A 16,909-nucleotide genomic window follows, 5' to 3' on the forward strand; every position below is an offset into this window, starting at 1 on the left:
GTATATATGAAACTAACAGTGCCTCCTGGGTAGTTGCATACTGTCAACAGTCACAGACTCTCAGATGTGGAGACAGACAGACATAGAATCTCTCTCCTGGCTTCACCACCTAAACAGCTGTATGACCCTTTATCTCTGAGCATCCATTTCTTCAATGCAGATAATAATACCTACTTCATAAAGCTTCTGTGACAAAGTATGAATGTGACAGATCTACCATGATATCTGGCACAATAAGGGGTTATATTATTTACCATCTACTAAGTGTTAGAAAAAGAACTCAGGGGACACCTGGGTGGCTGAGTCGGTTAAGCGTCCTGCCTTTGGCTCAGGTCATGATCCCAGAGTCTTGGAATCGAGTCCTGCATGGCGCTTCTTGCTCAACAGGGAGTCTGCTTCTCTCTCTCTGCCTCTGCCTGCTGCTCCCCCTGCTTGTGCTTTCTTCCCCCTCTCCCGACAAATAAATAAATAAAATCTTTATAAATGAATAAATGAATGAATAAATAAAAGGGAAATCAGTGGGATAGGGAACACCCACGCTCTTCAGAGTATCAAGCCCAGAAATCATACACTGACAACTGTTTATGTTTTCTTGACTACAGAAGTAACAGAGGGTATAAATGATTACAACAATCATGGTACTTTCATACCTCTTAACAGTGTAAGCAGAAATATCCTGCAAATTAGCAGGTAAAACCTAGACACACATCAAATAATAGGATCTTTCACATCACCATATGAGATGGACTCTCCAAATTCTACTGAACAATAGGAGAAATAATAAGTGACTTCCCAATAAAACCTGAATGCTTAATAACTATATAACAAATGACATATGTTAAAGTTACTCAGTAGGAATCCATAAATAGATCAATTAATTGGGCTATACTCCACCATCTGTAAGAACCCATACATTTATGCCAAGGTCCTATAAGGACCTATTTCAAAGGAAGAAGCACAAATTACTTCCAATCCATGCAAAGAACAGGACCAGGTGACAGTGAGTCAAAAATAACACATATTCAAGATAAGTATCAATCACAGGCAGGCAGCTACAAAGCATCTCTGCTGTTGGCGTGGGAGAAATCCCAGGAGGGTTCGCCCATTAAGGAACACTTGGAACTTCCTAATAATACTGTTCAGAACATCAGCATGAAGGCTAAGGCCCTGGAGTGATGCTAAAGTAGCCTGGCCACTGCATCTATCATCCATAATCCTAAGGGAGAAAACAGATCATCACAAAGGAATACAGAATACTCCAAGCAGTGTGTGGGGAGATACATGTAAGACGAGACTGGCTCAGAACAATTAGGTGCTCTCATCAGCGAACTACAGTCTAAGTGAGGGCAAGTGTATGTCATCCTTGCCAGTCCCCCAGTAATGAAAAGCCAACACAAGCTTAAAGCACTGCCTTTTCCCTTCTCTTCTCGATCTCCCCCAACAAGCAGACTGTTTTTCCCTCCAGTATTAGAAACATCAATGCAGCCTCACCTGGCATGCCTGCAGCCAGTCCTTGTCCAAAAGCAAGGGCAGAATTCACTGCTGCAGCTGCCACTAGTGGATCTGTTTGCTGTCCCTGCTGGTTCTGATTTGGGGTCAAAGGACGCTGGCTGGCTCCTCCACGGAGAACCTGGGAGACAGAAATAAGTCAACTACTTTCTTCTCACTGAAAATACCTAAGACCCACCGTATGTTTAAGTTGGGCCAACTTTTAAAAACTGATAGTTGTAAACTGTTTCTCCTATAATGTCTTATATGGCATTGCTGTTAGGATAAAAATTCAATTAGCAACATCTCTTTTAGTAAAATCTCATTCTACCATTCTTAAACATTATTATACCTTTATAAGTAGCCAAAAGCATTAAAAAAAAAAAGGTTCATTAATGAAATACATAACATCTATCCTCTGGCAGGTACTGGAGATAAAGCAATGAACAAGACAGAGCCCCTGCCCTCTTGAAGCTTTTATTCTAGTGAATGAGAGAGACAACAAATGGCAACTCTGTAAAATATCAGTGCTTGACAAAAAGTGGGTGGAGGAGTCTAGGAGCGTGGGGAGGGGAGTTTAGATAGGATGAACAGGGGTAATTTACCCACACAGTTCAATCAAAATATCTGTGTTTAAAGAGGGGAAAAGAAAAAACCCCACCAAACGTCTATATTTTCTTTATGGAGTATAAGGCACCTTCTCTACCCTATTAACACTATTCTCGTTCAACAAGGCCCCCGTGGCCCCAAACGAGCTCATCAGATTTGACCTCGGAGTCTTCTGACCTGTTCCTATCTCTCCTCTCCTAAATTCCACAGACTGCCTAAATGGAGACGAGTGTCAAGAACACTGCCTTTCAGTACAGAATACTGTACTGTACTGTACTGTACTGCACAGTTCTGTCACTGTGCTGAAGGATCTACTTCTCACAAATGAAACACAGGTATCAAAATTGTGGAGATCACTCTCACTCCGAATGCTCTGAAGAATCTACTGCACATGATCTATACACTCCAGCAAGTAAAAACGCAAAACCCACAGACCAAGCCTAAAATTATAAAATGTGTTTTACATGTTTTGAAAGGCAAAGAAAGTTCTTATCAGATCACTTTCACGATCACTCTGCTCTTTATAAAAGTTAGACATATGATCAGGAACTTGCGTACAGATTATCCTTGGTACCATTTGGCAAAAAATGTAAAAGAAAAATACCACTAACCATCAACTATTTATTAAATGAGTATAAGGGAAACACCACCACCCAAACTGGCAAAAAGTCATGTAGACATTTACTTGACTCCAAGTCTCTTATTTCCTTATCTGTACAAGTAGTGAGAGTACTGCTGATCTTGCAGATCTGTTGGGAGTATTAGAATTAATGTCTGCAAGGCACAATACTTGGTATCTAGGAGACAATCAATAACCAAGAGCTAATTACTATCAAAATATTTGTTTGTGACCTAAAGATTCTAACGGACTTTACAAGAGAAGTGTTTCAATCCACATCGACAGAAGAGTCAAAGACGGCTGCCCAGATAAGTGTTTGCACTAAGACTTAGAAGATGCCTAACCAATGACCCAGAAGAGCTCTCTAGGAAAAGTGAACAGCATGTACAGAGATACGGCCAATACTAACAGTTCAAGAATGAATAAAACATCAATGAAAGCATCATTTCCATAAGGCACTGTGAACCAGGTTTATGTATGGTTAAGAGCTGTGTAAGGCTCGAGGGACAAGGTAAGGGACATGGTGCCTGAAGAAAGAGGTAATCCAGACTACTGGGCCCAGTTTTAATGAGAAGAGCAGGGTGTTTCCTTTTTGTCCATTGTCTTCTTAGAAATCTGTGTGGGACACGGATGATTAATCAAAGTTTTCAAGTCAGCTGCCAGTAATCATGTTATTTTTAATTTCATCAACAGCTATCAAGTCTGGATTTTGTGGAAACAAGTATGTAAAATTTTATAAGTAACAGTTTAACATCGAATAAAATCAACAAAAATGACTGAACATCTGCTTGCAAAACACTACTCTCAGAGTCTGCTTACTAGCTACCTTTTGGCTCAAAATCTGTTAAATTCCAATTTCTTTTCAAAGGTACTGATTTATATACAGCTTTTGAAATCTACCCTATACTTAATACACAAGTAGATGCTCATTGGGGATATCTTAATTAATAATCGTTCACCATGCTCAGCAGAATTATCATCTACACAGTCTCCCCCAATCTAGAAAGTTCAGAAGGCATTCTAAACACTTCCCTCTCAAAATGCCATACCTAGCACCAAATCACTACCAAGTATGACAACGTGTGCTTGACTTCAACCCAGCACCCACGGAGTTTTTCTTTAGGAAACATTTTGAAATAGAAAAGAACAAAATTTTTGTCAGAGGTCAAAGGAACCTGCATAAAAAGGATGAAAAGGAATCAGAAGCAAGATGTAGTGGCTGACTATGCTCCAAGTTCCAGTAGTTAGGTGTGGAACAGTTACCATGCCTAGAACATAACAAATGTTCTGTTTTCTGATAAAATCTCAAGACCAAAAGGTCAAAAGCAACTTTAAAAAGGGCCTCTCACTTTAGTGACTACAACAAAGGAGTTCACCAAGAACTTGATCATATTTTCCTAAAACAACCGAAACCAAAAACTGACAAAAACAGCAATGGAACTAAAATATGGCTGCTTATTAAAAAGGAGTGTCAGTAACCTTTTCTCAGTGGGGTCTGTAATAGTGGATGACAGAAAACCCTGATATGCAAATGATTACAATGCTCATTTTATAGCTAAGGATATAGCTTCTCTATATTCAGAACTTCCAATATTCTCCATATTCATGCAACCCACCCCTAGGTGCAAAACCAGTCAGTAGTAGAACAAAGACCAAATCTCTGGCTTTCTGTAACTCCAAACATCACAATATAGTCAGAAAATAGTACCAGCTGTGAAATTATAGATTTGTGTTCAAATCTTAACAACTTAATACCCATGTGACTCTGGGCACACAAATCCCATTTCCTCAATCTTATGAAGGAAGTCATAAAATCTATTTATCAGAATTAGAAAATATAAAAGAAATCATACGTAGCACTTAGCTTTAAACAAAAAGCTTTCAAGAAGTAGTATTTACTACTATTTTTCTTATGCACTCTAGCAGAACTAATTTTAAAAACATAGCAATTACTTCTGTCTACCAAATCCACAAGTATCTGGCAGCCGTTTAAACACAAAGATCATCACACAAGTAAATACTGACTATCCATAAAGAATAACTATTAAATATATCACAGGGATCACCCATTATGTCAACAAATATTCTGCTAAATTCCTTTATATACCTGGGACAAGAGTTGTATCTACTGCAAAGAAAATCGTGCATTAGCTTCCAGAAACTTATCATACTATAAAATTACTGACCCAGGATAAATTGGATAGAATTTCAAGACCTGTGTTTTTTCTATAATTTTGCAGAATCTGAAAAATTAAACAGTGGAACTGGTAAAAATCAAAGCATTCTTGTTTGCATTATGTCACATGTACACAGATGAGCATGGTGCTTTGCCTCAAAAGACAAATTAAAGAATTTGACAATGTGTATCAAAGCCTAAATGTTCATTTTATTTGCTCGAAAAAACTCCATTTCTAGGAATTTATTCCATGGAAATAATAATACATGTATGCCAAGCATATCAGTCTTAATTGTAACATCAAAATATTGCGAAGTATCAAAAAATAGTAAACCGGTAAAAATAAAGTATGGGATATTCTGACAGATTTAAAGGTAGCTAGTAAATATCTCTAAAAAGCACTAAGTTAAATGGAAAACTGGAAAACTGTAGAAACTCAAAACCACGTGGACAGCGTAAGCCCAATTTTAGCAGAAATTGAATAATAAACCTAGAATGACAAATACCACCTATTAATTTTGTTTTATCTTGACATGAGGATTTTTTTCCTTTGAGTTTTCCAATTCATCACAATTTTCAGCAATAAATCAGTGTTTTTCTAATAAGCAGGAGAAAAGGCTTATTCAAAATAAAATGGCATACTTAAGTTTTTATAGTTCATTATTCTTTCCCAACTCATTAAAGAGCTCTTATTATCTAAGTTAAAATGTACGTAATAGGTTTAAAGATCTATATCCAGTTCAGCTGATGTCCTCAATAAGCAGTCTGGAGCACGAGCCTCCCTGTGGCAAGCTGCCTATGGAGAGGCAGAGGTGATCTATGAACAGTGTCTGGAAGGCAGCAACGGCATCCGGTAGTTAAGGCGGAAAAGCAGCTCTTCCTATCAGTATGAGTACTCATTTGCCACTTGCTAACCATGTACCCTTAAATGGATGCTCCTCTATGCACTTTTCTCCTACACAATCTCATGAACTTACCTAGGTAATGCAGACCAAGAACCTGAGCATAAAAAGCATTCGGTAAGTCTCATTAAGTCTCAGTCTGAATTCAGGTAACACACACTAGAGGGAACTTGCCAATCCACAGCATTTCTCTAACAGGAGCAGCATTACCCTTTAATGATACACCATTACTAAAATTCACACTTACAGGGGATAAGTTCTGTTTACATTTACCTGCTGCTGCCCTTGCTGAGCCTGTGGGGTAGTCTGCTGATTTGCAGAATTAGTTGCTGCTGCTGCGGCAGCTGCTTGCTGCTGAAAGAGACTGGCAGGGTAGACTCCCCAGGGAGTGACTCCGTAATACTGGTGAGGGACCACTGCCGGACCTAAAAATAGCAAGAGAAAGGTAAGGCAAGTTTAGACTAGTCGGAATCATCCCAGGGTTTCGGAAGACTACATCAGACTCAGCAGATCCTACGGTAAAATAGTAAAGATACATAGATTCGTACTAGCTGATCGTGAATTCTGTTTGTGAAAATAGAACGTATTTTTTATTTTTGTAAAAGTCTTCTGAAGTCAGCAACTTACTACAGGCCTAGATGAAGAACCTAGTGAAGGAAAAAATATTAAAGATATTAAAAAGGGAGAATAACTGATCAAAGCTGGAAGGAACGGGTTTTAAGAACAGACAGAAGAATTGGCCTCGGTCAGGAAGACGGCCAAAGGCCTGTGCGTCTGCTGAGAAAGAACGGACATGGGACAGACAGAGACAGAGTTTGTTGTTTGAAGGGAAATAAATGACGCGTCTGTGTGCATCAAGTGAAGGGAAAAGATAAAGATTCAGCTGTGCCCTGCTCTCAATGGTAAGGATGGCACCTGAGATGACTGACAGGGACAGGGGCCATGGTGCTTCATTAACTCCTGAAGCAGGAAAACCCATCAGTCTTCGACGCCATAACCCAGACACTCCACTGAACCTCCGCTGTTCAATTTCCTTTTTTTTTTTTCCCAAGATTTTATTTATTCATTTGACAGAGATCACAAGTAGGCAGAGAGAGAGAGGAGGAAGCAGGCTCCCTGCTGAGCAGAGCGGCCGATGCGGAACTCAATCCCAGGACCCTGGGATCATGACCTGAGCTGAAGGCAGAGGCTTTAACTCACTGAGCCACCCAGGTGCCCCAACATTCAGTTTCTAAGAGGCTTGGTTCTCAACAACAACAACAATTTAAAAAAAAAAAAAAAGGGCTTGGTTCTCCTGTTTCCTTTTTTTTTTTTAAAGATTTTATTTATCTATTTGCCAGACAGATCACAAGTAGGCAGAAAGGGAGAGAGGAGAAAGCAGGCCCCCTGCAGAGCAGAGAGCCCGAAGCAGGGCTCAATCCCAGGACCCTGGGATCATGACCTGAGTCGAAGGCAAAGGCTTTAACCCACTGAGCCACCGAGGCGCCCTTGGTTCTCCTATTTCTATGCTGGAAGTCATTCAACACAACTACATTCAGACACTGATACATGAAATTTTGAATTTAAGTCAACAGAAGCAAAACCTTTCAGACCTGCCAAGCATCCTAGATAAAACCAAGCCCTCTGCTTCAGTCTCAATGAGCTATTCCCCTCTGGCCACAAGCTCTCGCTACAGTCTGTGCCATACACAGTAGGCAGCACAGGTGATACAGCCCCATAGACAGCAGCCTGGGTGTGGCAGAAATCTATACCACAGAATTCTCTGAAGATGGCAGCAAGAAACACCAAGGCTTCATTTTGCCAACTAAGACAAGGGCTCAAAGCCAGCTCCTCGTAGCTGCTGAAATACATCCTCCAATGAGAAGTTTCTTAAAACAAAGTTTAAAATATCTGCAACTTGACTGAATAATAGCACTGCCTATAGATAAGAGTTCCAAAGAGCTATTTTGAATGTGTCTATTCTGACATGGCAGCTAATCCTGCAGAAACAGAGATTTCAGGGTGTCTGGGTGGCTCAGTCAGTTAAACGTCTGCCTTCGGAGGTCATGATCCCAAGGTCCTGAGATCAAGCCCTGCTTTGGGCTCCTTGATCAGCAGGGAACCTGCTTCTCCCTCTGCCTGCCGCTCCTCCCCTCGCTTGTGCTCTCTCTCTCCCCCTTCAAATAAATAAAAAAGAGAAACAAATTTCATTAAGACAAAAATCCACTGGAATATGTATTTTGTTTGTTTGTTTTAAGCTTCTAAGATTCCAATAAGTCAAATTACATCACTGCCCGATACTGCTCTGACATTTCTGATTTGGTATTTTCTGCACCTGTGGGCCTATTAACCAAGATCAAGCAGCTCTGTTTATAAGGCTACCCACTGTGAAATACTACATCTGGGTGCAAAATAAACATGCTGCTTAGAGAACCTAGGTGACAGTAAGGGCTACTTTTTTATAGCAGGCAAAGGGTTTATAAAAAACTTTTAACTCCTCAGAATCTGAAGAGTCTAAAAACCTTACACCTCCAAATTAGAGAGTAGGGGAGTCCCCAAATCCACCTGAATAGTGTTTACAAAGTGGGGTGGTCTTGGGCATTTACAGAAGAGAATGGAAGAGAAAACACCACAATGGAGACGTTAACCTAGGCCCTAGTTTCCTCACCTGCAAATGGGTATGATAAGGGTAACGGTGTTGCCACATCCATGGGGAAAGACTGGATTGCAACCTGCAGCCACAGTCTCAAGGCTCTGACACACATCAACAACAAAACCTTCAACTGGGCACAGACTCCTGTTACCACCAACATTCATATAATCGTCTTCAATTTTCTCAACTAGCATTTCTACTACTCTCTGGGGTCACATGGCCTCTGACTGCGGTTAGGAAAATACCTCCCGGGGTGCATCGTCAATGGAACTTGGCTCATCAGGATGCCTGCTCTAATTCCCGTGTGATCAGCACCCCACAAGCATATGCAGTATCACAGTCTGGGTGGTTAGCATCTCTGGTTCTTCGTGAAAGCACTGAAGTCTTTCTCAATCTGGCTCAGCTGATGGGTAGGTACAAAGAGCAAGACTCTCATCTCCAAACCATGATTCCAGTGAGGACTAGAGTGTTGTCCCTAAGATAGCTCTTCGTTGTAAATAACATACACTAAGTCAGCAGAGAAAAGAAAGAGAAGAGATAATTCAACATTACACTACAGTGACGTGCATGCATGGACTCTGGGTTAGACCTGGTTCAAACCCGAACTCTGTAATATTTAAGTAGTGTGACCTCAAAAAAAAACAGCTTTTAGAGCCCCAAATTCTTAATCTGTAAAATCATCATCCAGAGCACTGGCTGCCTCAGTCGGTTAAGCATCTGACTCTTGGTTTCAGCTCAAGCTGGGATCTCAGGGTCATGAGTTCAAGCCCCACACTAGACTCCATGCTCAGCAGGAAGTCTGCTTGAGATTCCCGCCCCCCACTCCTACCCCTGCTCATGCAAGTGTACTCTTGCTCTCACTCTCTTTCTCTCTTTGAAATAAATAAATAAATAAATAAATAAATAAATAAATAAATAAATAAAATCTTGGGGGGGGGGGGGCGTCGTCCAACAACTCATATGAAAGAAAAGCACCCAACACAATGCTTGGCCAATAGTTAGTAACAGCTGAATAAATACTAAAGATGGTTAGCAAAGATCATTCTGCTAGTAAGAGCTTTCTGTTTCCCTCAACGGCAAGGGAGACAGAGGAACTACACTATATACACTCCCATCAAAATGCATGCTATAATGTGAACTATGCTAAAGAAAATAGTAAGAAATGCTATACTGCATCTGAGTTAAAAGTGGCAAATCAGGGGCGCCTGGGTGGCTCAGTGGGTTAAGCCACTGCCTTTGGCTCAGGTTATGATCTCAGGGTCCTGGGATCGAGTCCTGCATTAGGCTCTCTGCTCAGCGGGGAGCCTGCTTCCCTCTCTCTCTCTCTCTGCCTGCCTCTCCGTCTACTGTGCTCTCAGAAAAAAAAAAAAAAAAAGGTGGCAAATCACATGCTATATAATAGTAAATAAAATCTTATAACAGTAATATTTAATTATGATTTACATGACTTGGAGGGATTTGTTCCCACAGAATTTTTACTTTGGAAGACACTGACTTTGTCCCAATGTTGAATTCAATCTACCATACCTTTGTGAGCCCATTATGATGCCAGCAATGGTGCTCCAGAGTCAAGTAACAGAAAGGACTGCTTTCGAAAGAGTTCAGTCTCAAGGGGAAACAAACCACTCATGCATACATCCACAACAAATACAAAGTAAAAGTAAGTAACAGAGAAAGAACAGGGGAATCAGTAAAGGAAGGGTTTCTAGGTGGTGGCAGTGAGAGCTAAGGAGAGCGCCAGGCAAAGAATGGGAAGCATTTACTACAGAAGACTAAGGAAACTACAGTGTCCTAAGACACAGAGACCTAAGCCAGTGTGGTGCCCACAGCAATCAAAATCACTTTAGCTCTGCTAGAATGTCTTGGGTGAGCCAGTGACAACTAATCTGGATGGGGAGAAAAGTGGTATACATGTGGGGACATCTACACACAAATCACAGCGAAATCAGAGTGGGTCCTAATCCTTGCTTATCCTCCGTTTGTCATGGTAGCTCCTTAAAAACAGTGTACCAAGGAATAGCGCACCACCACCCAATCAGGATGGAATAATCAGCCATGTCTGATAGCTGCGGTGGGCTATGTTTGTGTGGGTAACCAGAAATCGGTACAGGCTTCTTCTATGAGAAAACACTAAATGGCAGAGGACACTGGTGCTGTGCATTTATTAAAGATAATGCATCCTGAGGGGCCTCTGGGTGGCGCAGACACCCCTGAGTGTCTGCCTTTGGCTCATGTCACAATCTCGGGGTCCTGGGATCAAGCCTGGCATCAGGCTCCTTACTCAGTGGGGAGCCTGCTTTTCCCTCACCCTCTGCCTGCCACTTCCCCTGCTTGTGCTCTCTGTCAAATAAATAAATAAAATCTTAAAAAAAAAAAAAAAAGATAATACACTATGAAAAAAGAAAGAAAAGAAAAGAAATTGGTGATGGATTTAAGGAAGAAAGGTGAAAAGGTAAGATCTACGTTTAAAAACAGTTTTCGAGAACACTGGTGGGGAGGGGTAAGCAAATCAGGAACATGTAAGTGAGAACAGGTGCCAAAGCCTGCTAGATAGAGTATAAGGACCTGGCCTGTGGCAGACCACAGGCAGTAGGATGACTTAGGAAAGGGGATCATTTCCCAAACTATGTACGAGCAGTTTGGTGGTTCCATGGATCACAAACACCCATATAGGAGCAGCTCATGAATTTGCCTTTGGATGTGTTCAAGGTGAAGTTACAGCTAAGGAGAGCTATCGAGCTGGCAGGGAGAGGACACTGGAAACCAGGAGAAAAATCTCCACTTGGATTGGGGAACAGGGTCCAAAGAATGCCTGCCAGCCCCCACAACTTTAGCAGGGGATAAAGTCCCACATGCAGAAGAACACCTCACCTAGTGTTGCAGCTGCCGCCAGTCCAGCTGTGTAGGGGTCCGTCCCCGGGGGAGCAGCGCTGATGATGTATGGATTGGGGACAAAGGCAGCGGGCGCTAAACCTGCTGAAAACACACCTGTCAGTAAAAACACACCCAACTAGAACTGCAGCCCCACCAGATCCTACACAATTTAGCTACTCACTCCATACTTCAGGTGAAGAAAAAAGAAAAAAGACAAGACAGGATAAGTTGAAAGGAAAGAGGTCTTTTAAAAAGTTAAAATAATCCCTATACTAAAGATCAGAGTGACACTTATATATTGTTTTTTTGTCTTTTTTTTGTTGTTTTGTTTTTTGTTTTTTATCTTTGCTAACAATTTAATCTGTTAAGCAGTTTCAAATTCAGCACAATTTCTCAAGGACTATCAAAATTATGGCAGGCTAAAACAAAGCAATTTTAAAGACTCTGTAATGGGATGGGAGGAAGAATTTATCTCCACTTCAAACAATTTTCCTAACAGTTTTTCTCAAAGAAAATGTATAGGTATTTATGAAGACTAGCATCTTCAATTATAAATTAAACCAGATTAAGGCAAAAGCTGTTATGCCTAGCCTTAATACATTTAGGTTGGAAGCAAGTCTTTTCTTCCACAACATATCACAATCTGATTTGCGATCTCCTTCCTACTGAACGGTATCATTTTGACACATTAAAAAAAAAAAATTCTACATCTGCTTGTTTATGTACACAGCCTTTTGTTTCAAAGAGACCTTTAAAAGCTCCGTGGGAGGTCTAGGCAGGAAGACAAGATGTGTACACCAAACATTAACACGTGCTATAGGAGAAGGGCAAAGCTACTTTAAAAAACAGACATTAAATGAGAAAACTTTTTCAGATCTTCAATACATGTTGCTTGGAAAATGGATTTACTACCTGCTACTAAGCAAGATGGTAAGTTGATAAACTCACAGTTGAGGCAACTCTGACAAGAGCAAAACTATTCTTATGCCATCGCTTTCACCCAGTCTCGCCAAAAGAGTTGATGCTAGTCACTACTGTAGTTAGATACTTTAAATCCCAAAACAGCGGGAGCAGACCAATACCTGGACACTAAGAAATCTTAGAAGTCTAGAGGGTTGCCAAAAATAAAGAACTGCCAAAAGGTAGCGCAGAACAGGAGGAAGAGGCCATCTACTCTGAGATGATTAGAATCACTTTCCAGCAGTGGGTTTCGTGGCAGCTAGCAGCTTAAAGTGGTGGCCACGGTGTCACTGTGGGCCCGCCCCCTTGGGGACCACCGAGGACTTACCGATATGGGGCTGATGAGCCGCCGCCAGTGCATACTGCTGCTGCTGAGCTGCGGTCAACTGCTGGACGGCAAGCGCGTTGGGTCTTTGGAACAGCTGAAGGAAGAGAAAGACATGATGAGGTTAGAGAAACTATCTCATGAAATAATCTAGAAACCTCTCTGAATAGAAATTTCTATAAACCCTTGTTCAGGAATGACATTTTTAAATAAAAACGTTCTCCTGCTCTACTCCAGTCCCATTCTGATGGTATCATCAAACTTCATAGTAAGGTTTTCCCTCTCCTTCTCTATCTCCAGTGGGTGCACCCAGTTCCCGTGTGCTGTCTACTACCTCACAAGTTAGTCTGCTGTCCCCTGAACCACAAACAATCATACAAACGCCCAAACAGCTGTCAACAGGTCTGAGGGTCCTGCCTGATCCAAGGCACACTCAAAATTAAATCTACTGCAAAAATGACTTACACCCTATTGCACCTAGTCCTGTCACCTCTCTTCAGCTCTTTTAAGAACCCCACAAACACTTTGAATTAATCCTCACATTTTGGAAAGGAAAGCAAAAAAGTGTTCATTTCATCCTCTGGCTCTCTCTTCCCAGGGAAATGATATTGGATACCTTCCTCAACTAGTGGCTTATCACAATGAATAAATTAGATTGGGGGGAGGGTTAGCAAGCCTAGTGGTAGGTATTACAGAGGGCACGTATTGCATGGAGCACTGGGTGTGGTGCATAAACAATAAATCCTGGAACACTGAATAAAATAAATTAGACAGCTGCCAACTTTTGGGAGCCCTCCAGTTTTCTAAAATACCTATTCTTTATGTGTAGGAAATCAAACAACAGAAATACAGCTGCTCCTAAAAAAACCTGGGTTATGAGCACAGACTTAGCACACTTCTTAGTTCACAGGAACAGGAAAGGAATGCAAAAGCCCTGACACTAAGAATATGTCAAAATTCTTTTTTACTACAAGGTTAATCATTCACTCATTCATCCTACAAATAATATGAAACCAATAATACCCATGCAAGGACTATGCAAAGGACTAAGGATGCAACACTGCCTAAGATGGTGACACGTTAGCCTGAAGTGCTGGTGCAAAAAAAGGGGGGGTTATCAATTGCCTTGACATGTCACCTTCCAGACAGTCATACTGAAAATGTCCTCATTCACTAAGCTCACTGAAGGCACCTCCCTAGGAAGGATCATCAACCTCCCTACCTGCTCTTTCTACAGTTTTTGGTAGGTGAGCCGACATCACTGGAGGACATACAGCAGACACCATGGATCTTAAATAACAGATTTCCTCATGAAGAGACCTGACTGTTGTAGACATTAAGAGATAATGTCATCCCACCAACTCAGCTTAATTATAATCAGAGCTTGACATATAATGTTATCTTCAGCAGTGGAGAGACGTTATTATGAGTAGGCAAATTTTTAAAGAAACAACAAAAGGTGAATATTTCGAACATACTAATGTCACCTGTTACCTCTCTTTGTAAATATTCTTCTTTCTAAATACCAGCGTATAATTAGCCTTTGTCTTTATAGTATTTAAGGAAATAAAAAGTAACCATGTATAGATTTCAAAAATACTTTTTGAGTTTTATTTTCAAAGGTTAAAGAAACAAGAAACTTCATTATGATGCCGGTAAAAAGACATATACTCCTTTAGGGGCAATGATGAAATATCAAGTCTTCAAAAGCAATACTGGGATTTATAGACCAGCCTATCAAAACAACTGTTCACTCCAGGAAGGGAGCCAATCAGGACTACTGGGTAACTATGATCTTGTGATTTTTCCAAGTTGTTTTTCATTTGTCTGTCTTGCCTAAAGAACAGTGTTCCACAGTATTCCTACCAACAGGAAACAGCTCACCCAAGACGGGCAGCCAGGAGGGAGAAAACATTACAGTAAAATAGTGGAAAGTTGTTTCTAAGCTTTTTCCAATGCTATAAAAATACCTCATAGTTTCACTAGATATGTACTGTATCTTCGCTGGGTCTCTGGAATTTTCCTAGCCTCAAGCCTTTTTGAAATATTTAACATATCAGACATGGCTCATTCTAGCCTCTTCCCTCTATACTTCTTTGCCCTGCTGCAAACAATTCATTCAACATTTTTTGAGAACTTATTAGTGAGGTGCTATGATATGGAGCCAGAGAAATAAAGACTGTGTTGAGAACAGAACTTCTGAAGTGATCTCATTAACCAAAAACAGTACTCACTGCTATGCCATATGAATTACCCCCACTTCACAGGTTTTTAACATGGCATAGAACCCCTTAACTGTATGTGTACCACATATATCCAGTCGGTGTAAATACCAACCATTCTGCACAACCTTGGTCTGTGAGTCTCCGCGCCACTTCACCGTACTTTGAGAAGTAAAAATTACTACTTTGAACTAAAAACATACAGGTCCTACAAGAACTCCCACATATTCTGTGTTTGAGAGTTGATTGATATCGCAGTGATTATGGTGAATAGAGAAGGAATTGTTTTCTTGAATGCATTCTGCAGTAAACAATTAACAAAAGTAAATTATCATCTACAGCAAGCAGATTTGATTATAGCATAGATTACAGCAATTCTGGCACATTCTCTTTATGTAAATGGTCCAATATTAACTGGAAATACAGGGTATTCAAAACAAAATTGGGTAATTGGCAAGTAATAGATTCCAAAGGATCCTGAAAAACTCATACAAATGCCATCTGCTGGGCAAAGCACTGAGCTCTGTTAACATTTTCGTCATTTTCAGAAAGCAAGCCAATGGTAACTGAGAAACACAATACTGTGAGATTTGGAGAGCACGCTTGTTTTAAAGGTGGTAATAATGGTAAATGTGCCACTACTGATTACAATATACTTGGATTGAATTCTTAAATTGTTCAAGACAGTGAATGCAAGGGAAAATGCATCAACTACTTCAAGCTCATCAAGGTTCCTAGTAAGAAACACTGAAGGCATAATCTGGGAACCACACAAGCAAACTGATTTGACTCCCTTCTCTGTCACTACATGACTTTTCAAAAGATAGCCTGCAAGGTTTTTATTCCAGAAAGGGGCAGTCAGAAACACCCACTATAGTGCTAAGTGATAAAAGACAGCTACCACTGTTGTTATATTGTTATCAATAATGTGTTGGCATAAAAACAGTCGCTCAGTTTTCAGAATATGTAGTAATACCTAAATATGGAGCTGATGTGTGTGAAAGACTGTCTCCCCACTCCCCCACCAAAATAAAGTGTCCTGCCAGCCGTGGCTTCTGACCCATTTAATGCTATATACACAGTGGACAGAGGATAAGAGCATAGACTCTGGGGTCAGAAAGCCTGGAGTCATATCTTAGCTCCAATGCAGACTTCATGACACAGGGCAAAGATAATCTCTCTGTGACTCATTGAAAGACATGTCTAACATGCAAGGTAGCTGGAAGTATCAAAATTAACACACATAAAATTAACAGGTAAAACACAAGCTAGGAACTGTCCTTTATGTGTGTCCTTTCTAATGAATAGGGGGAGTACCCCTATACAGACATGGCCCTTCTGTGAGACACCTCTTACAGTTCCTTCCCCAACAGGGCAGCTCAGGATGAAGAAAGGAGAGGGCAAAACTCCTTGGAGTGAATGTTAATTTAAAAAAATCCCAGGGGCGCCTGGGTGGTTCAGTGGGTTAAAACCTCTGCCTTTGGCTCAGGTCATTACCCCAGGGTCCTGGGAATGAGTCCTGCACCAGGCTCTCTGCTCAGCAGGGAGCCTGCTTCCCCCTATCTCTCTCTGCCTGCCTCTCTGCCTACTTGTAATTGAGCTCTCTGTCAAATAAATAAATAAAATCTTTTAAAAAATAAAAAATTAGGGACGCCTGGGTGGCTCAGTTGGTTAAGCAGCTGCCTTCGGCTCAGGTCATGATCCCAGCGTCCTGGGATCGAGTCCCACATCGGGCTCCTTGCTCCGCAGGGAGCCTGCTTCTCCCTCTGACTCTGCCTTCCACTCTGTCTGCCTGTGCTCGCTCTCACTCTCTCTTACAAATAAATAAATAAAATCAAAAAAAAAAATAAAAAATTAAAAAATCCCAATGAGGGATGCCTGGGTGGTTCAGCCAGTTAAGTGGTTGTCGTCGGCTCGGGTCATGATCCCAGGGTCCTGGGATGAGTCCCACATCGGGCTCCTTGCTCAGCGGGGAGCCTGCTTCTCCCTCTCCCTCTGCCCCTGCTCATGTGGTGCACTCTCACTCATGCTCTCTCTCCCTGTCAAATAAATAAAATCTTAAAAAAAAAAAAAAAAAACAACCCCAATGAGTTCATGAGCAT

The 16,909-nt window shown here is 41.1% G+C and overlaps 1 protein-coding gene and 1 non-coding gene across 13 annotated transcripts in view; both read right to left on the minus strand.

Moving 5' to 3' along the window:
• The window catches only part of PUM1 (pumilio RNA binding family member 1), a 141,421-nt gene that overhangs the window by 35,451 nt on the left and 89,061 nt on the right, over positions 1–16,909 (minus strand). For 9 of the 12 annotated variants that reach the window (XM_059376953.1, XM_059376944.1, XM_059376948.1 and 6 more), the window contains 4 exons: positions 12,589–12,682; positions 11,298–11,402; positions 6,068–6,219; positions 1,492–1,630 (listed from right to left, as the gene is read on the minus strand). In XM_059376953.1, coding sequence (XP_059232936.1) covers positions 1,492–1,630; positions 6,068–6,219; positions 11,298–11,402; positions 12,589–12,682 — 490 coding nt within the window. The remainder of the gene's footprint in view (positions 1–1,491; positions 1,631–6,067; positions 6,220–11,297; positions 11,403–12,588; positions 12,683–16,909) is intronic. The other 3 variants (XM_059376952.1, XM_059376947.1, XM_059376943.1) reach the window with 1 other exon arrangement.
• Positions 1,294–1,371, minus strand: LOC132002367 (small nucleolar RNA SNORD103/SNORD85). The gene has a single exon (XR_009399854.1). It is a non-coding gene; the product is annotated as a small nucleolar RNA SNORD103/SNORD85 (small nucleolar RNA).

The sequence above is a fragment of the Mustela nigripes genome, chromosome 14 (assembly GCF_022355385.1).
Source record: "Mustela nigripes isolate SB6536 chromosome 14, MUSNIG.SB6536, whole genome shotgun sequence".
Lineage (NCBI taxonomy): Eukaryota > Metazoa > Chordata > Mammalia > Carnivora > Mustelidae > Mustela > Mustela nigripes.